This window comes from Stegostoma tigrinum, chromosome 4 (genome assembly GCF_030684315.1).
Source record: "Stegostoma tigrinum isolate sSteTig4 chromosome 4, sSteTig4.hap1, whole genome shotgun sequence".
Lineage (NCBI taxonomy): Eukaryota > Metazoa > Chordata > Chondrichthyes > Orectolobiformes > Stegostomatidae > Stegostoma > Stegostoma tigrinum.
Genome location: NC_081357.1, coordinates 2895967 through 2920508, shown reverse-complemented (window position 1 = coordinate 2920508; position 24542 = coordinate 2895967). Strand labels below are relative to the sequence as shown.

The 24542-nt window shown below is 49.4% G+C and overlaps 1 protein-coding gene across 1 annotated transcript in view; it reads left to right on the top strand.

Annotated features, from left to right (window-relative positions):
- LOC125452334 (dynein axonemal heavy chain 6-like) overlaps positions 1 to 24542 on the top strand; it is a 920763-nt gene that overhangs the window by 300797 nt on the left and 595424 nt on the right. Inside the window, exons 34-35 of the mRNA XM_059645527.1 lie at positions 9056 to 9135; positions 22686 to 22857. Of these exons, the coding sequence (XP_059501510.1) occupies positions 9056 to 9135; positions 22686 to 22857 (252 nt within the window). The remainder of the gene's footprint in view (positions 1 to 9055; positions 9136 to 22685; positions 22858 to 24542) is intronic.

Sequence of the window (24542 nt, the reverse complement as noted above, 5' to 3'; positions counted from 1 at the left end):
CACGAAAGCATGCCGGTGTCTCTACATCTTCAGACAGCTAAGGAAATTGAGCATGCCCACAATGACTCTTACCAATTTTTATTATGCACCTTAGAAAGCATTCTGCCGAGACATATCACAGGTTGGTTTGGCAACCTCTGTGCCTAATACTGCAAGTAATTACAGAGCGTTCTGAACATAGATAATGGGAACTGCAGATGCTGGAGATTCCAAGATAATAAAATGTGAGGCTGGATGAACACAGCAGGCCAAGCAGCATCTCAGGAGCACAAAAGCTGACGTTTCGGGCCTAGACCCTTCATCAGAGAGGGGGATGGGGGGAGGGAACTGGAATAAATAGGGAGAGAGGGGGAGGCGGACCGAAGATGGAGAGTAAAGAAGATAGGTGGAGAGAGTGTAGGTGGGGAGGTAGGGAGGGGATAGGTCAGTCCAGGGAAGACGGACAGGTCAAGGAGGTGGGATGAGGTTAGTAGGTAGGAGATGGGGGTGCGGCTTGGGGTGGGAGGAAGGGATGGGTGAGAGGAAGAACCGGTTAGGGAGGCAGAGACAGGTTGGACTGGTTTTGGGATGCAGTGGGTGGGGGGGAAGAGCTGGGCTGGTTGTGTGGTGCAGTGGGGGGAGGGGATGAACTGCGCTGGTTTAGGGATGCAGGAGGGGAAGGGGAGATTTTGAAACTGGTGAAGTCCACATTGATACCATATGGCTGCAGGGTTCCCAGGCGGAATATGAGTTGCTGTTCCTGCAACCTTCGGGTGGCATCATTGTGGCAGTGCAGGAGGCCCATGATGGACATGTCATCAAGAGAATGGGAGGGGGAGTGGAAATGGTTTGCGACTGGGAGGTGCAGTTGTTTGTTGCGAACTGAGCGGAGGTGTTCTGCAAAGCGGTCCCCAAGCCTCCGCTTGGTTTCCCCAATATAGAGGAAGCCGCACCGGGTACAGTGGATGCAGTATACCACATTGGCAGATGTGCAGGTGAACCTCTGCTTGATGTGGAATGTCACCTTGGGGCCTGGGATGGGGGTGAGGGAGGAGGTGTGGGGGCAAGTGTAGCATTTCCTGCGGTTGCAGGGGAAGGTGCCGGGTGTGGTGGGGTTGGAGGGCAGTGTGGAGCGAACAAGGGAGTCACGGAGAGAGTGGTCTCTCCGGAAAGCAGACAGGGGAGGGGATGGAAAAATGTCTTGGGTGGTGGGGTCGGATTGTAAATGGCGGAAGTGTCGGAGGATAATGCGTTGTATCCGGAGGTTGGTAGGGTGGTGTGTGAGAACGAGGGGGATTCTCTTGGGGCGGTTGTGGCGGGGGCGGGGTGTGAGGGATGTGTCGCGGGAAATGCGGGAGACGCGGTCAAGGGCATTCTCGATCACCGTGGGGGGAAAGTTGCGGTCCTTAAAGAACTTGGACATCTGGGATGTGCGGGAGTGGAATGTCTTATCGTGGGATCAGATGCGGCGGAGGCGGAGGAATTGGGAATAGGGGATGGAATTTTTGCAGGAGGGTGGGTGGGAGGAGGTGTATTCTAGGTAGCTGTGGGAGTCGGTGGGCTTGAAATGGACATCAGTTACAAGCTGGTTGCCTGAGATGGAGACTGAGAGGTCCAGGAAGGTGAGGGATGTGCTGGAGATGGCCCAGGTGAACTGAAGGTTGGGGTCGAAGGTGTTGGTGAAGTGGATGAACTGTTCGAGCTCCTCTGGGGAGCAAGAGGCAGCGCCGATACAGTCATCAATGTACCGGAGGAAGAGGTGGGGACATCAACCGCCTCAACCTCTCCACCCCTCTCACCCACTCCAACCTCTCCCCCGCAGAACGGGCAGCCCTCCGCTCCCTCCGCTCCAACCCCAACCTCACCATCAAACCCGCAGACAAGGGTGGCGCAGTGGTAGTATGGCGCACTGACCTCTACATCGCCGAGGCCAGACGCCAACTCTCCGACACCACCTCCTACCGCCTCCTCGATCATGACCCCACACCCGAGCACCAAACCATCATCTCCAACACCATTCACGACCTCATCACCTCAGGGGACCTCCCACCCACAGCCTCCAACCTCATTGTTCCCCAACCCCGCACGGCCCGTTTCTATCTCCTTCCCAAAATCCACAAACCTGCCTGCCCTGGTCGACCCATCGTCACAGCCTGCTCCTGCCCCACCGAACTCATCTCCACCTATCTGGACTCCATTTTCTCCCCTTTGGTCCAGGAACTCCCCACCTACGTCCGTGACACCACCCACGCCCTCCACCTCCTCCAGGACTTCCAATTCCCTGGCCCCCAACACCTCATATTCACCATGGACGTCCAGTCCCTGTACACCTGCATTCCGCATGGAGATGGCCTCAAGGCCCTCCGCTTCTTCCTGTCCCGCAGGCCCGACCAGCCCCCCTCCACCGACACTCTCATCCGCGTAGCTGAACTCGTCCTCACACTCAACAACTTCTCTTTTGACTCCTCCCACTTCCTACAGACTAAGGGGGTGGCCATGGGCACCCGCAAGGGCCCCAGCTATGCCTGCCTCTTTGTAGGTTACGTGGAACAGTCCCTCTTCCGCACCTACACAGGCCCCAAACCCCACCCCTTCCTCCGGTACATTGATGACTGTATCAGCGCCGCCTCTTGCTCCCCAGAGGAGCTCGAACAGTTCATCCACTTCACCAACACCTTCCACCCCAACCTTCAGTTCACCTGGGCCATCTCCAGCACATCCCTCACCTTCCTGGACCTCTCAGTCTCCATCTCAGGCAACCAGCTTGTAACTGATGTCCATTTCAAGCCCACCGACTCCCACAGCTACCTAGAATACACCTCCTCCCACCCACCCTCCTGCAAAAATTCCATCCCCTATTCCCAATTCCTCCGCCTCCGCCGCATCTGATCCCACGATAAGACATTCCACTCCCGCACATCCCAGATGTCCAAGTTCTTTAAGGACCGCAACTTTCCCCCCACGGTGATCGAGAACGCCCTTGACCGCGTCTCCCGCATTTCCCGCGACACACCCCTCACACCCCGCCCCCGCCACAACCGCCCCAAGAGGATCCCCCTCGTTCTCACACACCACCCTACCAACCTCCGGATACAACGCATTATCCTCCGACACTTCCGCCATTTACAATCCGACCCCACCACCCAAGACATTTTTCCATCCCCTCCCCTGTCTGCTTTCCGGAGAGACCACTCTCTCCGTGACTCCCTTGTTCGCTCCACACTGCCCTCCAACCCCACCACACCCGGCACCTTCCCCTGCAACCGCAGGAAATGCTACACTTGTCCCCACACCTCCTCCCTCCCCCCATCCCAGGCCCCAAGATGACATTCCACATCAAGCAGAGGTTCACCTGCACATCTGCCAATGTGGTATACTGCATCCACTGTACCCGGTGCGGCTTCCTCTACATTGGGGAAACCAAGCGGAGGCTTGGGGACCGCTTTGCAGAACACCTCCGCTCAGTTCGCAACAAACAACTGCACCTCCCAGTCGCAAACCATTTCCACTCCCCCTCCCATTCTCTTGATGACATGTCCATCATGGGCCTCCTGCACTGCCACAATGATGCCACCCGAAGGTTGCAGGAACAGCAACTCATATTCCGCCTGGGAACCCTGCAGCCATATGGTATCAATGTGGACTTCACCAGTTTCAAAATCTCCCCTTCCCCTCCTGCATCCCTAAACCAGCCCAGTTCATCCCCTCCCCCCACTGCACCACACAACCAGCCCAGCTCTTCCCCCCCACCCACTGCATCCCAAAACCAGTCCAACCTGTCTCTGCCTCCCTAACCGGTTCTTCCTCTCACCCATCCCTTCCTCCCACCCCAAGCCGCACCCCCCGCTACCTACTAACCTCATCCCACCTCCTTGACCTGTCCGTCTTCCCTGGACTGACCTATCCCCTCCCTACCTCCCCACCTACACTCTCCACCTATCTTCTTTACTCTCCATCTTCGGTCCGCCTCCCCCTCTCTCCCTATTTATTCCAGTTCCCTCCCCCCATCCCCCTCTCTGATGAAGGGTCTAGGCCCGAAACGTCAGCTTTTGTGCTCCTGAGATGCTGCTTGGCCTGCTGTGTTCATCCAGCGTTCTGAACATAGCCCAGTTCATCACACAAACCAGCCTTGCTTCCTTTGACTCTGCCTATACATCCCGTTGCCCTGGGAAAGAAGCCAACAGAATCCCACCCAGCTTATACTCTCTTCCACCCTCTTCCATCAGGAAACAGATATAAATATTTGAAGACACTTAACACAGATTCAAGAAAAGCTTCTTCCTCACTGTTATCATAATTATGAATGGGCCTTTCATATATTAGAGTTGATCTTTCTCTGCACCTTTTCTATAGCTGTAACTCTATATTCTGTCTAATGTGCTTATGTAAGGCATGGTTTGTCTGGATAGCACGCAAGCCAATACTTTTTGCTGTATCACAGTACATGTGATGATAATAAATTCAATCAAATCATTTCAGGAGGGCTAAAATACAAGAATTGAGAAAGACTGCTGAAGGTGTATATGATTCTGGTGAAACCTCATTTGGAATATTGTGAGCAGTTTTGGTCCCCATTCCTAAGGTAGGATGTCTTGACATTGGAGGGGATCCAGAAGCGGTTTACAAGAATAATCCCAGGGATGAAGGGCTTGTCATATGAGGATCAATACAGTACTCTGGGCCTACACTCAATGCAGTTTAGCAGGATAGGTGGGATCTGACTGAATCTTCTAGAATACTAACATACCTGGTTAGTATTGTGGGTGTGGAATTGTTTCCACTAGCAGGAGAGATTAGGACTCAAGAGCACAATCTCAGAGTGAAAGGATAGCCCTTTTGAACTGATTTGAGGAGGTATTTCTTCAGCGAGATTGTGGAGAATTGGTGGAACTCATTGTCGTAGAAGGTTGTAGAGATCAAGTCATTGAGTGTATTTAAGATAGAGATGGATTGATTTCCAACATCAACAGTTCTTTCGGTTTTGAGATAGGTTCTTGATTAGTCAGGGGATCGGGGTTATGGGGAGAAGGCAAGAGAATGAAATTGTGAAAGATAACGGCCATGATCAAATAGCGGAGCAGATTTGATGGGCTAAATGGCTTAATTCTGCCCGTATACCTCGTGGCCTTATAATCTTATCATGGCTGATCTTCTATCTCAATGACAAACTCCAGCTCTCTCCCCATACCCCTGATGTCTTTAGCTTCTAGAAATGTATTTCTGTCTTCAATATATTCAGTAACTTTAAGTCCACAGCCTTTTGTGACTGAGAATTCCACAGATTTACCATCCTATGAGTGAAGAAATTTCTCCTCATCTCAGTCAAAAAAAGCCAACTGACACCATGACTCTTTATTCTGGTACCCCTGGTTGGGAGAAACATCACCTTTCCATCCAGTCTGTCTGGCATGGTCAGGATTTGATATGTTTCAATGACTTCCGTCTCAGTCCTCTAAACTCCAGCGAATGTAGGCACAATCAACCCAGTCTCTCAATGTACAACAAACCTGCTGTCCCAAGAATCTCTCTGCTGAACCTTCGCTACACTCCCTCAATCACAGTATGTTTTTTATGTAGTAAGAGTCTAAAGCTGCACATTGTACTCCAAGTGTGCTCTTATAACTGTGGTAAATCTTCCTTGCTCTTGTGGGAATGCTTGGCAATTGGCTACAAAGTTGGCTCGATGGTAGAAGAGGATCATTTTTCAGACTGGGATCCTGTGACCACTTTTGCTTGCCATTTATATAAACAATTTGGATGAGGATGAAAAAAGTATGGTTAGTAAGTTTGCAGCCAACACCAAAATTGGTGGTACAGTGAACAGTGAAGAAGGTATTCTAAGATTACAAAGGGATTTTGATTAGTTGGGTCAATGGGCTGAGGAGTAGCAAGTGGAGTTTAATTTGGATTAATGGGAAGTATTGCATTTTGGTAAAACAAATCAGGGCAGGAACTACACGATTAATGGCAGGGCCCGGGTAGTATTGTAGAATAAAGAGACCTAGGGGTTCAGCTACACAATTCTTTTAAGAAAGCATTTAGCACGCTTGCCTTCATTGTTCAGACCTTTGAGTAAAGGAGTCGGGACATCACATTGAGGTTGTACAGGACGTTGGTAACTCTTCCGGAGTTTTGTGGCCAGTTATGGGAAGGATGTTATTAAGTTGAGGAGGATTCAGAAGAGATTTACCAGAACGTTGCTGGGAATGGATGAGTTGAGTTATAAGAATAGGCTAGGACTTCTTTCACTACTGCGGGGGAAGTTGAGGGGTGACCTTATTGATGTTTATAACATCACGAGGGGCATAGATATGGTGAATATCTGAGGTCCCACATGGCAGATTGGTACAAAAACTAAAATCACATGGGATTTGGGGTGGGCTGGCTAGAAGGATACAAAACTAGTTTGCTCATAGCACACAGAGGGTAGTGGTGGAAGGGTGTTTTTCAGAATGGAAACTGGTAACTAGTAGTGATCCTCAGGAATTAACCTTAGGTCCTGTGTTGTTTGTAGCATATATAGATGATCTGGGTGGTCTGATTAGTAAATTTGGAGATGATACAAATGTCGTAGGTGGAGTTGCTGAGATTGCCAACAATTGAGAAAGGATACAAGAGGATATCGATAGATTGGCGACTTGGGCACGGAAATAGCAGATGGAGTTTAATCCAGGCAAATGCGAGGTGATGCATTTTGGAGATTAAATTTAGGTGTGAATTATACTGTAAAAGGCAGGACCCTTAGGAACATGAACATACAGACGGATCTGAGCGTGCAGGTCCGCAGTTTCCTAGAAGTGGCAACACATGTGGCCGAGGTGATTATAAAGGTATAAGGCACGCTTACCTTCATCACCCAGGGTATGGAGTCCAGGAGTTGGCAAAACCACGTTGCAACTATAAAACCTTTGTTTGGCAGCATTTGGAGCATTGTGTGCGTTTTTGGTCACTACATTACCGGAAGGACATCAAAGCTTTGGAGAGAGTGCAGAGAAAGTTCACTAGGATGTGGCCTGGTCTGGAGGGTATTCGCTATGAGGAAACGTTAAAAAGACTAGGATTGTTTTCACTGAAGAGATGGCAGCTGAGAGGAGACCTGATAGAGGGCTACAAAATTATGAGAGTCAGAGATAAGGTGGATAGTCAGAGGCTTTTTCCCAGAGTTGAAGTTTCAATTACAAAGGAGCACTGGTTCAAAGTGAGGGGGGGAAAGTTTAAGGGAGGAAAGATTTTCACGTGGAGAGAGTGGTAGGAGCCTGGAATATACTCCCAAGGGAGGTGGTGGAAGCAGGCACGTTGGTGACATTTAAGAGGCACCTGGATGATTACATGAATAGGGAGGGATTAGAGAGATACTGACTGAATAACCCAAAACATCAATTTTCCTGCTCCTCTGATGCTGCCTGGCCTGCTGGGCTCCTCCAGCTCCACGCTGTGTTATCTCTGAAGTGGCGCGACTCTTTGATCTTTTACTTGTAAAATCTGTGTCTGATGGTACCTCTTTCACTAACTCCTGAAGGAGGACTAAGACTCTGAAAGCAACAAAAACAGAAGTTTTAGATTAGTTGGGGGAAAACATACCACTAATCTGCCAGCTGCAGTTGCATCTGTCCATGATAGTATCGGTAAGAGTGACCATCGCACGGGCCTTGTGAAGACAAAGTCCCGCCTTCACATTAAGAACAACCTCTATCGTGTTGTGTGGCACTTTCACTGTGCTAAATGGGACAAACTTTGCACAGATCTAGCACATACTTGCTCTCCTACACACACACACACACACACACACACACACACACACACACACACACACACACACACACGAATCAATGGGGTGAATTTGTATTTGCGGATACATTCTATTTTGTTCGAAAATAACAAAATTTAGAGACAGTCAATGTGGCGTTTTATAAATTCCTACTTTAGAAATAAAACAAGTCTGACTCCAGACCAAAACACAAACAGATTCTAAGCAAGGCCTCACACCTAACATGCACTGTTCAACCAAAAATGTCAACTCTTCTTTACACTGAGAAAACCTTTCATTTTCTCAGAACAGTGACTTCAAAAGAATTTGAGGATTTACATATACATATTAATCAGTTAAAACCTTCTAACTGATTAAAGATTTGACAGCATCTTAGTTTTGTTTAGTATATCCTCATCAGTGGTGTTATAACTCACTCAGAGATAGTAAGAACTGCAGATTTTGGAGTCAGATAACACAGCGTGGAGCTGGAGGAGCACAACAGGCCAGGCAGTGCCAGTGGAGCAGGACCCAAAGCATCAATTTTCCTGCTCCTCTGATGCTGCCTGGCCTGCTGGGCTCCTCCAGCTCCACGCTGTGTTATCTCTGAAGTGGCACGACTCTTTGATCTTTTACTTGTAAAATCTGTGTCTGATGGTACCTCTTTCACTAACTCCTGAAGGAGGAGTAAGACTCTGAAAGCAACAAAAACAGAAATTGCTGGACAAGCTCAGCAGGTCTGACAGCATCCGTGAAGAAAAAATCACTGATAACGTTTCGGATCTCGTGATTCTTCCTCCGAACTGTGTTAGCCAGCAAGCCAGGGGATCAACCCTGGTTAATGAAGAGTGCAGGATGGCAGGCCAGGAGCAGCAGCAGGCCTGAAGGTAAGGTGTCAACCTGGTGAAGCCAGCAAACAGGACAACTTGCACACCAGACAGTGAAATCAACAAGTGATAGACAGAGCTAAGCAATCCCACAGTCAACGGATCAGATCTAAGCTCTGCAGTCCTGCCACTTCCAGTCGTGAATGGTGATGGACAATTAAACAACTCACTGGAGGAGGAGGCTCCACAAATATCCCCATCCTCACTGATGGAAGGGCCCAGCACATCAGTGTAAAAGATAAGGCAAAGGATAAGGCTAAAGCTTTCACTGTTCAGGTATTGGTTTTGTAAACCCAGCCAACGATGTATAAATCCAATTGGAATATTTTGAAAATACAACTGTGAAACAACTTAGGTTATTTTATTATGTTGAAAGTGTGAACAATTTACAGTTGTCTGAAGTTTCTCTCTCTAAACCCATCCTCTTTTCCTGTCTCAACAGGATCACTATGATTTTGGAATGAGGTCCATAAAGTCTGTGTTAGTGATGGCAGGACAGAAGAAGAGAGCAGCTGAGATTCAGTAAGTGCACCAACGCAGGGCTGTTTGGACTCTCCCTAACAGACATCAAGCTTTGACAACCAGGCTTTCCACAGGTGGATGGAAGATCCCAATTTCAGGTGGAACCTTAATGTGGACGTTGAAGCATGGAACATCATTTTGCCTGATGGAGGACAGAGACATTTGAGTCACCTCATCCAGTTTACCGGCACTTTTCCTGGAGCCCAGATGGAAGTTGATGTCTCTCTCCTGTTTGAAGACCATAAGAAAGGGGAGCAGGAGTAGGCCATCCTGCTCTTTGAGCCTGCTCCACTGTTCAGAAAAGTCATGGCTGATCTTCTCGAGGACTCAGCTTCACTGATCTGCCCACTCACCGTAAACCTTAATTCCTTTACTGTTCAAAACTCTTTCTTTTTTCCTTCAAAAATATTTACTGAGGGAGCCTCAACTGCCTCACTGGGCAGGGAATTCCATAGATTCACATCCCTTTGGGTGAAGAAGTTCCTCTGTAACTCAGTCCTAAATCAGCTTCCCCTTATTCTGGGGCTATGCATTCTCATTCTAGTTTCATCCATCAGTGGATATAACCTCCCTGCTTCTATCATATTTATTCCCTTCATAATTTTATATGTTTCAATAAGATCCTCCCTCATTCTTCTAAATTCCAATGAGTATAGTCCCAGTCTACTCAATCTGTCTTTGTAAGCCAACCCTCTCAATTCTGGAATCAACCTAGTCAATCTCCTCTGCACCCCCTCCAATGCCAGTACATCCTTTCTCTAGTAAGGACATCAAAACTGTACACAGTACTATAGGTGTGACCTCACCAGCACCCTATATAGCTGTAGCATAACCTCCCTGTTTTGAAACTCAATCCCTCTAGCAATGAAGGACAATATTCCATTTGCCTTCTTAATTACCTGCTGCACCTGCACACCAACATTTTGCGTTTCATGCTTGAAGGCACCAGTGTCCCTCTGCACAGCAGCAGGCTATGACCATCACCAATAAGACACCATCTCACCACCACCCTTTAGCATTCAACAGTGTTACCATTACTGAATCCCCCACTATCAACATCTTGTGAGTTATCATTGACCAGAAATTCAACTGGACTCACCACATAAACACAGTGGCTACAAGAGCAGGTTAGAGGCGAGAAATACTGCAGCGAGTAACTCACCTCCTGACTCCCCAAAGCCTGTCCACCATCTACAAGGCACAGGAGTGTGATGGCATACTCCCCACTTGCCTGGACGGGTGCAGCCCCAACAGCACTCAAGAAGCTTGACCCCATCCAGGACAAAACAGCTGCTTAATTGACACCACATCCACAAGCATCCACTCCCTCCAACACCAACGCTCAGTAGCAGCAGTGTGTACTATCTACAATATGCACTGCAGAAATTCACCAAAGATCCTCAGACAGCACCTTCCAAACCCACAACCACTTCCATCTAGAAGGATAAGGGCAGGAGATACATGGGAACAAGTTCCTCTCCAAACCACTCACCATCCTGATTTAGATCATAGATCATAGAATGCCTACAGTGTGGAAACAGGCCTTTCCGCCCAACAAGTCTACACCAACCCTCAGAGCATCCCATTCAGACCCATCCTCCTGTAACCCACTTAATCTACATATCCCTGAACACTACGGGCAATTTAGCATTGCCAATCCACTTACCCTGCACGTGTTTGGACAGTGGGAGGAAACTGGACCATCCAGAGGAAACCCACGCAGACACAGGGAAAATGTGCAAACTCCACACAGACAATCGCCCGAGACTGGAATTGAACCCAGACCCCTGGAGCTGGGAGGCTACAGTGCTAATCACTGGGCCACTGTGCCAACTTGGAAATGCATCGCTGTTCCTTCACTGTCACTGGTCCAAAGTTCTGGAATTCCCTCCCTAATGGCATTGTGGGTCAACCCACAGCAGGGGGACTGCAGTGTTTCAAGAAGCCAGCTCACCAATGCCTTCTCAATGACAACTAAAGACAGGCAAGAAATATAATAAAATGTGAGGCTGGATGAACACAGCAGGCCAAGCAGCATCTCAGGAGCACAAAAGCTGATGTTTCGGGCCTAGACCCTTCATCAGCAACGTCAGCTTTTGTGCTCCTGAGATGCTGCTTGGCCTGCTGTGTTCATCCAGCCCCACATTTTATTATCTTGGATTCTCCAGCATCTGCAGTTCCCATTATCTCTCACAGGCAAGAAATACTGGACAGCCAGCGACGCCTACATCCAAAAAGTGAATATTTAAGAAGTGCTGCAATTTTTCACCATCTAAGCAGGCCATTTTGCTGCTTTTCCAACCAAAATGGATGACCTCACATTTACCAACATTGTACTCCATCTGCCAGACCCTGGCCCACTTACTTTAGACTATTTATATTCCTGCACAGACTTCCACTGTTATCTACACATTTTGCTCTATCACTCATCTGAGTGTGCGATCAGTTCATTGAAGCCAATTCCTGCGAGGCTAGGTCATTTTTCCCACTGTGTCTGTGTCAGCACTTCCCTGCTCATTCTCCTTCACCCTTCAAGACTTATCCAGTTCCATTTCAAAGTTACAATTGCATCTGCTTTCATGAGATTAAAGGAGCGTTATACATGAAAGAAGTTATTGTTGAGACAATTGAATAATATCCCATGGATAGGTGGGACCTTTAGACCTCGGATCACTGCCTGATCCTGCTGTTTGTATGGAATCTCGCATCAGAGTCGAAGCCTTCTATTGTGAGTTGGAGAATGATAATAGTCACTTCAGCAGCAGGAATGGCCATTGGGTGGAACTTGTTAGTGGGAATGCTGCCGGCTCAAGAGCCATCACAGTTATTATCTAATCCATCAGATGGAGTCAACAGATCTCAACTAGGGAGAGCAAGTTATACAGCTAAACACAGAACCCAAACTGAAGAGGCAGATCTGCCGGCGCACCCTGGTTCTGTGTGCTGGAGTGATGAGGGATTAGTGAAGCATATTAATGAACACTGCCTGGCAAACATGCTCTTAATTATCAGAGATAATGGGAACTGCAGATGCTGGAGAATTCCAAGATAATAAAATGTGAGGCTGGATGAACACAGCAGGCCAAGCAGCATCTCAGGAGCACAAAAGCTGACGTTTCGGGCCTAGACCCTTCATCAGAGAGGGGGATGGGGGGAGGGAACTGGAATAAATAGGGAGAGAGGGGGAGGCGGACCGAAGATGGAGAGTAAAGAAGATAGGTAGAGAGGAGAGTATAGGTGGGGAGGTAGGGAGGGGATAGGTCAGTCCAGGGAAGACGGACAGGTCAAGGAGGTGGGATGAGGTTAGTAGGTAGATGGGGGTGTGGCTTGGGGTGGGAGGAAGGGATGGGTGAGAGGAAGAACAGGTTAGGGAGGCAGAGACAGGTTGGACTGGTTTTGGGATGCAGTGGGTGGAGGGGAAGAGCTGGGCTGGTTGTGTGGTGCAGTGGGGGGAGGGGATGAACTGGGCAGGTTTAGGGATGCAGTGGGGGAAGGGGAGATTTTGAAACTGGTGAAGTCCACATTGATACCATATGGCTGCAGGGTTCCCAAGCGGAATATGAGTTGCTGTTCCTGCAACCTTCGGGTGGCATCATTGTGGCAGTGCAGGAGGCCCATGATGGACATGTCATCAAGAGAATGGGAGGGGGAGTGGAAATGGTTTGCGACTGGGAGGTGCAGTTGTTTGTTGCGAACTGAGTGGAGGTGTTCTGCAAAGCGGTCCCCAAGCCTCCGCTTGGTTTCCCCAATGTAGAGGAAGCCGTACCGGGTACAGTGGATGCAGTATACCACATTGGCAGATGTGCAGGTGAACCTCTGCTTAATGTGGAAAGTCATCTTGGGGCCTGGGATAGGGGTGAGGGAGGAGGTGTGGGGACAAGTGTAGCATTTCCTGCAGTTGCAGGGGAAGGTGCCGGGTGTGGTGGGGTTGGAGGGCAGTGTGGAGCGAACAAGGGAGTCACGGAGAGAGTGGTCTCTCCGGAAAGCAGACAGGGGAGGGGATGGAAAAATGTCTTGGGTGGTGGGGTCGGATTGTAAATGGCGGAAGTGTCGGAGGAGATGCGTTGTATCCGGAGGTTGGTAGGGTGGTGTGTGAGAACGAGGGGGATCCTCTTAGGGCGGTTGTGGCGGGGGCGGGGTGTGAGGGATGTGTTGCGGGAAATACGGGAGATGCGGTCAAGGGCGTTCTCGATCACTGTGGGGGGAACGTTGCGGTCCTTGAAGAACTTGGACATCTGGGATGTGCGGGAGTGGAATGTCTTATCGTGGGAGCAGATGCGGTGGAGGCGGAGGAATTGGGAATAGGGGATGGAATTTTTGCAGGGGGGTGGATGGGAGGAGGTGTATTCTAGGTAGCGGTGGGAGTCGGTGGGCTTGAAATGGACATGAGTTACAAGCTGGTTGCCTGAGATGGAGACTGAGAGGTCCAGGAAGGTGAGGGATGTGCTGGAGATGGCCCAGGTGAACTGAAGGTTGAGGTGGAAGGTGTTGGTGAAGTGGATGAACTGTTCGGGCTCCTCTGGGGAGCAAGAGGCGGCGCCGATACAGTCATCAATGTACCGGAGGAAGAGGTGGGGTTTGGGGCCTGTGTAGGTTCGGAAGAGGGACTGTTCCACGTAACCTACAAAGAGGCAGGCATAGCTGGGGCCCATGCGGGTGCCCATGGCCACCCCGTTAGTCTGTAGGAAGTGGGAGGAGTCAAAAGAGAAGTTGTTGAGTGTGAGGACGAGTTCAGCTACGCGGATGAGAGTGTCGGTGGAGGGGGACTGGTCGGGCCTGCGGGACAGGAAGAAGTGGAGGGCCTTGAGGCCATCTCCATGCGGAATGCAGGTGTACAGGGACTGGACGTCCATGGTGAATATGAGGTGTTGGGGGCCAGGGAATTGGAAGTCCTGGAGGAGGTGGAGGGCGTGGGTGGTGTCACGGACGTAGGTGGGGAGTTCCTGGACCAAAGGGGAGAAAATGGAGTCCAGATAGGTGGAGATGAGTTCGGTGGGGCAGGAGCAGGCTGAGACGATGGGTCGACCAGGGCAGGCAGGTTTGTGGATTTTGGGAAGGAGATAGAAATGGACTGTGCGGGGTTGGGGAACAATGAGGTTGGAGGCTGTGGGTGGGAGGTCCCCTGAGGTGATGAGGTCGTGAATGGTGTTGGAGATGATGGTTTGGTGCTCGGGTGTGGGGTCATGATCGAGGAGGCGGTAGGAGGTGGTGTCGGAGAGTTGGCGTCTGGCCTCGGCGATGTAGAGGTCAGCCCACCTACACAGGCCCCAAACCCCACCCCTTCCTCCGGTACATTGATGACTGTATCGGCGCCGCCTCTTGCTCCCCAGAGGAGCTCGAACAGTTCATCCACTTCACCAACACCTTCCACCCCAACCTTCAGTTCACCTGGGCCATCTCCAGCACATCCCTCACCTTCCTGGACCTCTCAGTCTCCACCTCAGGCAACCAGCTTGTAACTGATGTCCATTTCAAGCCCACCGACTCCCACAGCTACCTAGAATACACCTCCTCCCACCCACCCTCCTGCAAAAATTCCATCCCCTATTTCCAATTCCTCCGCCTCTGCCGCATCTGCTCCCACGATAAGACATTCCACTCCCGCACATCCCAGATGCCCAAGTTCTTCAAGGACCGCAACTTTCCCCCCACAGTGATCGAGAACGCCCTTGACCGTGTCTCCCGTATTACCCGCAACACATCCCTCACACCCCGCCCCCGCCACAACCGCCCTAAGAGGATCCCCCTCGTTCTCACACACCACCCTTCCAACCTCTGGATACAACGCATCATCCTCCGACACTTCTGCCATTTACAATCCGACCCCACCACCCAAGACATTTTTCCATCCCCTCCCCTGTCTGCTTTCCGGAGAGACCACTCTCTCCGTGACTCCATTGTTCGCTCCACACTGCCCTCCAACCCCACCACTCCCGGCACCTTCCCCTGCAACTGCAGGAAATGCTACACTTGTCCCCACACCTCCTCCCTCACCCCTATCCCAGGCCCCAAGATGACATTCCACATTAAGCAGAGGTTCACCTGCACATCTGCCAATGTGGTATACTGCATCCACTGTACCCGGTGCGGCTTCCTCTACATTGGGGAAACCAAGCGGAGGCTTGGGGACCGCTTTGCAGAACACCTCCGCTCAGTTCGCAACAAATAACTGCACCTCCCAGTCGCATACCATTTCCACTCCTCCTCCCATTCTCTAGATGACATGTCCATCATGGGCCTCCTGCAGTGCCACAATGATGCCACCCGAAGGTTGCAGGAACAGCAACTCATATTCCGCTTGGGAACCCTGCAGCCATATGGTATCAATGTGGACTTCACCAGTTTCAAAATCTCCCCTTCCCCTACTGCATCCCTAAACCAGCCTAGTTCGTCCCCTCCCCCCACTGCACCACACAACCAGCCCAGCTCTTCCCCCCCACCCACTGCATCCCAAAACCAGTCCAACCTGTCTCTGCCTCCCTAACCGGTTCTTCCTCTCTCCCATCCCTTCCTCCCACCCCAAGCCGCACCCCCAGCTACCTACTAACCTCATCCCACCTCCTTGACCTGTCCGTCTTCCCTGGACTGACCTATCCCCTCCCTACCTCCCCACCTATACTCTCTCCACCTATCTTCTTTACTCTCCATCTTCGGTCCGCCTCCCCCTCTCTCCCTATTTATTCCAGTTCCCTCTCCCCATCCCCCTTTCTGATGAAGGGTCTAGGCCCGAAACGTCAGCTTTTGTGCTCCTGAGATGCTGCTTGGCCTGCTGTGTTCATCCAGCCTCACATTTTATTATCTTGGATTGCTCTTAATTATCCTTAGTATCTGAAGCAGTGATGTGATGATTGTAGCATTTTTGCTTTTAAGTATTCTGAGATCTCTGTTCTAGTTCCTGAGACACAGCATCAGCTAAAATACAGTATACCATTTCTCCTTCACTGACATTTAGTCAGAGCACCCACAGTCCAACCACTTGAAGTGAAAAACATCTGGCAAGTTAATAAGCAAACCCACAGTGCCCTTCTCCCCATTTCACAATATTTTCCATTAGTTGAGCCATAATTTTGTTTGTTATCTCTCTTTCACATCATCTCCTGCAAACTTAATCACTGCCTTTGTTCAAAGCTCAAATTTGGTGCGTAGCTCATCCAGTCTATAGCACTGGACATCTTTGCTCCATAACTTGCCGCTCCCCGAGCCAAGCGGTTCCAGTACAGTTACAACACTGCTATCTCCCCGACAAAGTGGAAAATTGCCCAAGTATGTCCTGTTCACAAAACGCAGGACAAATCCGATCCGGCCAATTACTGCCCCATCAGTTTCCTCAGAATCAGAATCAGAATATCCATTATTGTCACATGTACTCCAGTACAGGATTACAGGGAAATGTTTCCACACTGGCGCCATTTTAGGGTCACGTACCTCAGTATAAATCTGACAGAGTAAACTAACATAGTGTTGTTACAGACTGAGAGAAGAATATAGATTAGTATGAAACAGTGAAAATGGTAATAAGTTCCTAGAAGTTCCTGTCAGTGTTTGCAGGCCCGGGAGCACGAGGCTGGACTGCACCCACATGCCAGTCTCTATCAAGACCCTGATCTACTGCTGCTCAGAGATTCGCCTGTTTGCTCCCCACCGCCAGGGGACTCGGCACTTGCTTGTTCCACTGCAGGGCCCAGCCCGCTCGCTCTATTCAGCCGTGGAACATTTCCTGCTCAGTCTGACCCACCGCGGGTCACTACCTGCTCAGTCTGCTCCTCCACGGGTCACTGCCCGCTCAGTCCGCACCGTGGGACACTGCCCGCTCAGTCTGCTCCACCATGGGTCACTGCCCACTCAGACTGCTTCACCGTGGGACACTGCCTGCTCAATCCGCTTCACCGTGTGTCACTGCCCACTCAGTCCGCTCCACCGCTGGTCACTGCCCGCTCCGTCCGCACCGCAGGACACTGCCTACTCAGTCGCTCCACCACGGGTCACTGCCTACTCAGTCTGCTCCACCACGGGACACTGCCCACTCAGTCGCTCCACCACAGGTCACTGCCTACTCAGTCCACTCCACCGCGGGTCACTGCCCGCTCAGTCCGCTCCACCGTGTGTCACTGCCCACTCAGTCCGCTCCACCGCTGGTCACTGCCCGCTCAGTCCGCACCGCAGGACACTGCCTACTCAGTCGCTCCACCACAGGTCATTGCCCACTCAGTCTGCTCCACCACGGGACACTGCCCACTCAGTCGCTCCACCACGGGTCACTGCCGGCTCAGTCCGCTCCACCATGGGCCACTGCCCGCTCAGTCTGCTCCACCGCGGGTCACTGCCTACTCAGTCCGCTCCACCGCGGGTCACTGCCCGCTCAGTCCGCTCCACCGTGTGTCACTGCCCACTCAGTCCGCTCCACCGCTGGTCACTACCCACTCAGTCTGCTCCACCACAGGACACTGCCTGCTCACTCTGGTCTGCAGGACACTACCCACTCAGTCTGCTCCAGCGCAGGACACTGCCCGCTCACTCTGGTCTGCAGGACACTGCCCGCTTAGTCTGCTCCACCACAGGACACTGCCCGCTCAATCTGGTCTGCAGGACACTACCCACTCAGTCTGCTTCACCGCGGGTCACTGCCCACTCAGTCTGCTTCTACTGCAGGACACTGCCCGCTCGGTCTGCACCGCAGGTTACTGCCTACTCAGTCTGCTCCACCGCAGGACTCTGCCCACTCAGTCTGCTCCACCGCAGGACTCTACCCGCTCAGTCTGGGTTGCAGGACACTACCCATTCAGTCTGTTCCACCACGGGACACTGCCCGCTTAGTCCACTCCACTGTGAGACACTGCCCGCTCAGTCCACTCCACCGCAAGACACTGCCTGCTCAGTCCGCTCCAACGCCAGGACACTGCCTGCTCATTCTGCTCCACCGTGGGACACTGCCCACTCAATCCGCTCCACCGCAGGACTCTGCCAGCTCAGTCCGCTGTACGGCGCGACACTGCCCGCTCAGTCCGCTCCACTGCAGGACACTGTCTGCTCACTCTGGTGTGCAGGACACTACCCACTCAGTCTGCTCCACAGCGGGACACTGCCCGCTCAGTCTGCTCCACCACGGGCGGTCTGCGAGGGCTGTGTCCTGTGGTAGAGCAGACTGAGTGGGCAGTGATGCTCGGTCCGCATCATGGGACACTGCCTGCTCTGTCTGCACCATGGGACACTACTCAAAAATTCACAAACCAGAAGCCCCCCTCAGGCCCATAGTGTCGCTACCTGGAACACCAACCTACAGATTAGCCAAGGAACTACACCAAAGACTAAAACAGCTAGTAGAAGACTCCCACCACTCCATTCGCTCCACCCAAGAATTCCTGAACACCATCAAAGACACCAAGATAGAATAGGATGAAATAATGGTCTCCTTTGACGTAACAGCCCTGTTCACATCCATCAACATCAACCTGGCCAAAGAAACACTGACTACACTATTAGAAGAGCAGAAGACACATACACCAGACACCACGAACCTCATCAGCAAGGACAACATCACCAAGCTAGTGGACCTATGCCTCACCACCCACTTCACTTTCAATAACAAAACCTACAGACAAACCAACGGTACACCCATGGGATCTCCGATATCAGGGTTCTTAGCAGAGGGAGTAATGCAGAGACTCGAACAAACAGCTCTGCCAATCATCCAACCCAAACTTTGGGTCCGCTATGTGGATGACACCTTTGTCATCACTAAACAAAACAAACTAGAGGAAACCTTCAAGACCATCAATATTACCCTTTACTGGCATAACATTCACAAAAGAGGAGGAAAACAACAGCAAACTGCCATTCCTAGATGTCACAGTAGAGCGAACAGCCAATGGGGAACTTCAAACCAGCGTCTACAGGAAAACAACACATACGGACCAAATACTGAACTACAGGAGCAACCATCCCAACACCCACAAACGAAGCTGCATTAGAACATTATTCCAACGAGCCACCACACACTGGAGCACAGAAGAACTACAAAGAGCAGAGGAAAATCACCTATACAGCGTATTCAAAAAGAATGGGTACCCTATGAACACAGTCCGCCGATTCCTCAGCAATAAACCCAAACAAACAGACAAAACGGGCCCAGAAACCATAACCACTCTCCCCTACATCAAAGACATTTCCAAAATGACTGCCAGACTACCCTTGGCATCAGGGTAGCCCACAAACCCACCAACACACTAAAACAGCAGCTAATGAGCTTAAAAGACCCGAAACAGACAACAAGCAAAACGTATGTCATTTACAAAATACCTTGCAAGAACTGCGACAAACACTACATTGGACAAACTGGCAGAAAGCTAGCCACCAGGATACATGAACATCAACTAGCCACAAAACGACATGACCCACTATCACTAGTATCCTTACATACAGATGAGGAAGGACACCACTTTGATTGGGACAACACATCCATCCTAGGACAAGCCAAACAGAGACACGCACGAGAATTCCTAGAAGCATGGCATTCCAACCGGAACTCCATCAACAAACACATTGATTTGGAGCCAATCTACCATCCGCTGAGAAAAAGAACAGGAAATGACATCAACAACCCAAGGAAACCTAACCAGATAAATAGAAAGCGGGACATAACACCAGCGCTTCGTCGGAGGCTCACAGATGATGTTACCTAGAATGGTGACAAAACGTCTGAAAACTAACCTTCCAGCTCAGCGAGCAAACTCACATCCAGAACCTCAACCTGAGCTACAAATCTTCTCAAAACTCGCTGGACACTACTCACTCAGTTTGGGCCACGGGACACTGCCCACTCAGTCTGCTCCACTGCGGGACACTGCCCACTCAGTCTGCTCCACTGCAGGACACTGCCCACTCAGTCTGCACCAAGAGATAGTGCCTACTCAGTCTGCTTCGCGGGACACTGCCTGCTCGTCTGCACCACTGGAGACTGCCCACTCAGTCAGGGCCGCGGGACACTGCCCGCTCAGTCTGGGCCAATAGACAATAGGTGCTGGAGTAGGCCATTCGGCCCTTCGAGCCAGCACCACCATTCATTATGATCATGGCTGATCAAACACAATCAGCTTCCTGTTCCTGCCTTATCCCCATAACCCTTGATTCCACTATCTTTAAGAGCTCTATCCATCTATTTCTTGAAAGTATCCAGAGAGTTGGCCTCCACTGCCTTCTGGGGCAGAGCATTCCATATATCCACCACTCTCTGGGTGAAGAAGTTTTTCCTCAACTCTGTTCTAAATGGCCTACCCCTTATTTTTAAACTGTGTCCTCTGGTTCTGAACTCATCCATCAGTGGAAACATGCTTCCTGCCTCCAGAGTGTCCAATCCCTTAATAATCTTATACGCCTCAATCAGATCGCCTCTCATCCTTCTAAACTCAAGTGTATACAAGCCCAGTCGCTCCAATCTTTCAACATATGATAGTCCCGCCATTCCAGGAATTGACCTTGTGAACCTACGCTGCACTCCCTCAATAGCAACAATGTCCTTCCTCAAATTTGGAGACCAAAACTGCACACAATACTCCAGGTGCGGTCTCACCAGGGCCCTGTACAGCTGCAGAAGGACCTCTTTGCTCCTATACTCAATTCCTCTTGTTATGAAGGCCAGCATGCCATTAGCTTTCTTCACTGCCTGCTGTACCTGCATGCTTGCTTTCATTGACTGATGTACAAGAACACCCAGATCTCGTTGTACTTCCCCTTTGCCTAACTTGACTCCATTTAGATAGTGATCTGCCTTCCTGTTCTTGCCACCAAAGTGGATAACCTCACATTTATCCACATTAAACTGCATCTGCCATGCATCTGCCCACTCACCTGGCCTGTCCAAGTCACCCTGTATTCTCATAACATCCTCCTCACATTTCACACTGCCACCCAACTTTGTGTCATCAGCAAATTTGCTAATATTACTTTTAATGCCTTCGTCTAAATCATTAATGTATATTGTAAACAGCTGCGGTCCCAGCATTGAACCTTGTGGTACCCCACTGGCCACCGCCTGCCATTCCGAAAGGGATGCGTTTATCACTATTCTTGGCTTCCTGTCAGCCAGCCAATTTTCAATCCAAGTCAGTATTTTGTCCCCAATACCATGTACCCTAATTTTGCTCACCAATCTCCTATGCGAGACTTTATCAGAGGCTTTCTGAAAGTCCAGGTACACTACATCCACTGGCTCTCCCTTGTCCATCTTCATAGATACATTCCTCAAAAAATTCCAGAAGATTAGTCAAGCACAATTTCCCCTTTGTAAATCCATGCTGACTCTGAACTATCCTGTTCCTGCTATCCAAATGAGTCGTAATTTCATCTTTTGTAACTGACTCCAGCATCTTTCCCACCACTGACGTCAGGCTAACCGGTCTATAATTCCCTGTTTTCTCTCTCCCTCCTTTCTTGAAAAGTGGGACAACATTAATCACCCTCCAATCCGCAGGAACTGATCCTAAATCTATAGAACATTGGAAAATGATTACCAATGCATCCACGATTTCTAGAGCCACCTCCTTAAGTACCCTGGGATGCAGACCATCAAGTCCCGGGGACTTATCAACCTTCAGACCTAACAGTCTATCCAACACCATTTCCTGTCTAATATAAATTCCCTTCAGTTCATCCATTACCCTACGTCCTTCAGCCACTATTACATCTGGGAGATTGTTTCTGTCTTCCCTAGTGAAGACAGCTCCAAAGTACCTATTCAACTCTTCTGCCATTTCCTTGCATGGAGCTGGATGAACATGGCAAGTCAAATTAGGGCCTGGAATGCTCTGCCTGGTAATGTGGTGGTGGAAGGTTCAATTGAGGCATTCAAGAGAGTACTGAATATTTATTTGGATAGAGACGGTTTACAGGGATATGGGGAAAAGGCAGATTGGCACAAAGCAACAGAACTGGTATAGGTACGATGGGCTGAGTGGCCTCCTTCTGCACCATAATAATTCTATGATTCTGTGTAACTGTACCTAGCAAATACTCCACATTGACATTACTATGAGACTGTATATACCAACTACAGGTCACCGATATTCCTGTAACACTGCACCCAGCAAATACTACATACTGACCTTGCTGTGAGACTGTATCCAATTGATGCTGAACACTGCCCTTATTTCAACCCAGTAGATAACTAATCAATACTGAAAACTTTACTGCCTGTGCAACTTCACACAACAGGTAATACTGATCTTCGAGTAGCACTATTCCCTACTGATATTGTGTTCTGGACCATCTTTCCAGACTTACCTAAATGTGCACATGGGACTGTACGTTATAGAATATGTGGACTGACATTTCTCTGTACCCACGACTACTGCAACAGTAATCTTTCTGTGCATCTGTACCTAAACCACTGTGTTTCTGTGTGTTGAAAGGGTTAACATTATACTGATGTAATTATGCATATTCGTGTTTCTTGCAGATCCTGTGAAATTTGTCTCATTGTCACTTTCAGGGCTGTAGTCACAGCAACAACATAGCTTCAATTTCTAACACCATGTTTAAAAATACTTTCTTTGTAGACATCCCGAGATGCCCATGAGCCACACTGATGAATCACATATTCTCATCCACGCACTGAAGGATGCAAATTTCCCCAAGTTCCTGGCTGAAGATGTCCCCTTGTTTGAAAGTATTCTAGATGATCTCTTCCCAGGACTGACATCACCCAAAGAAGAAACTCTTTCACTGCAGGTGATGTAACAACAGTAATCCTTCTAAACCTGGTGCTTTGTTCAGAACACGCTGTCTGAAGTTTCCACTTCATATGCAAAATCACAGAATTGTTCAGCTTCATCATTCCTTCTCCTGTCATAAAGTAATTAACTCCCACTATGTTTTGGGAACACTCAAATTATTTGGGCAAGGGATCACTTTCATGTATTAGGATTGTGACTATTGGTGGGTTCTGTGTAATGACACAAGTCTGTATCTAGATCTTTGTTGTCCTCCTGTCTCACTTCCAGTTAGATCTGAACCCATTCTGATGAAAGGTCACCCTGACATGCACTATTATTGCAGTTTCTTACCACAGATGTTGCCTGATCTGCTGAGATTTTCCAGATTTTATTCTTCTGATATTTGATGTGGAAATATATTGCCATTCCTATAGTGTCACAGGTCAAATTCATGGAATTCCCTCCCGAGGGGCATTGCAGTTCTACCTACAGCACACGGACTGCAATGGTTCAACAAGGTAGCTCACCCCCACCTTCTCAAGAGCAATTGGGGATGGGCAATAAATGCTGGTCTTACCAGCAATGTTCATGTACCATGATGTATAAAATGGAAACTTCCATATCTCACCTCCATTCCATTCACCTCTTCTAATTCCTTGCAATCACTCACTTTCCTCCCCTCCCTCTACTTAATTCATCTTCCAACACCTCCATTTCACTTCCTAATCACCTCTTCCACTTTCTCTCCCTTCCTCTCTAATACACTACCTCCCTTCCCCTCCATTCATCTTCTTCCACTCCCCTACTCCTCTATCCCCTCCCTCTGCTCCCCTCCATTCATCTTTCCTCCACCCCTCTTCTCTTCTATCCCCTCTTCCTCCTTCCCTCCATTAACCTCCATCTGTCACCTCACCTCCCTAAGTATTACTAAAATCCTGAATAAGTCCAGAGCTGCGAAAATCCTAAACCATTCTTCAATGCTGTTTAAACTACTGGTAAAGATGTCTCAGTTTTATTAAACTCTGTAATTATACGACAATTGTCCCACTTTTATATCTGTGGACTGCATGGCTGTTCTTGGCATGACTTCCACGTTCTATCCTCCATAAACCTGAGGTCCTCCAAACCGCTGCTCCCCGTGCCTTAGTTCATCCCAACACCTCAATCCTGAGCTTGCTGAGTTACATTTATTCCTGTTCGAGCCATGTTTTGATTTTGAAATTCTCACCCTTGTTTTCCATGGCCTTGCCACTCCCTGCCTGTGTAATCTCCTCCAGCCCCACAACCCTTCAAGGCCTCTGTGTTCATCTAATTCCAGTGTCTTGTGTATTTTGATTTTGACTGTTCAAGCATTGGTGGCCATAGTTCAGATGCTCAACCTAAAATTCTGATATTTCAACCCTAACCCTCTCCCTACCACTACCTCACTTTCCCATTTTAAAATAACCTTTATTTTAAAATACTACCACTTGACCAAACTTATGGTCATCTGACTTAACTGTGATGTGGCTTGTTGACATCCTGCATTTTGGCACAGCTAAACTTTAGTGACCCTTTCTGGTATCGCTAAGTTTCAGGTTGGGAAAATTTCCTGCTTTTGGTATAGAGAAAATGCAATTTTTTTAATACTTATTGCCTTGGCTGCTTGTGTCCTGTTGGTCATGGGAAGCCTTGGTGGGATACCATCTGGATGTGTACCTC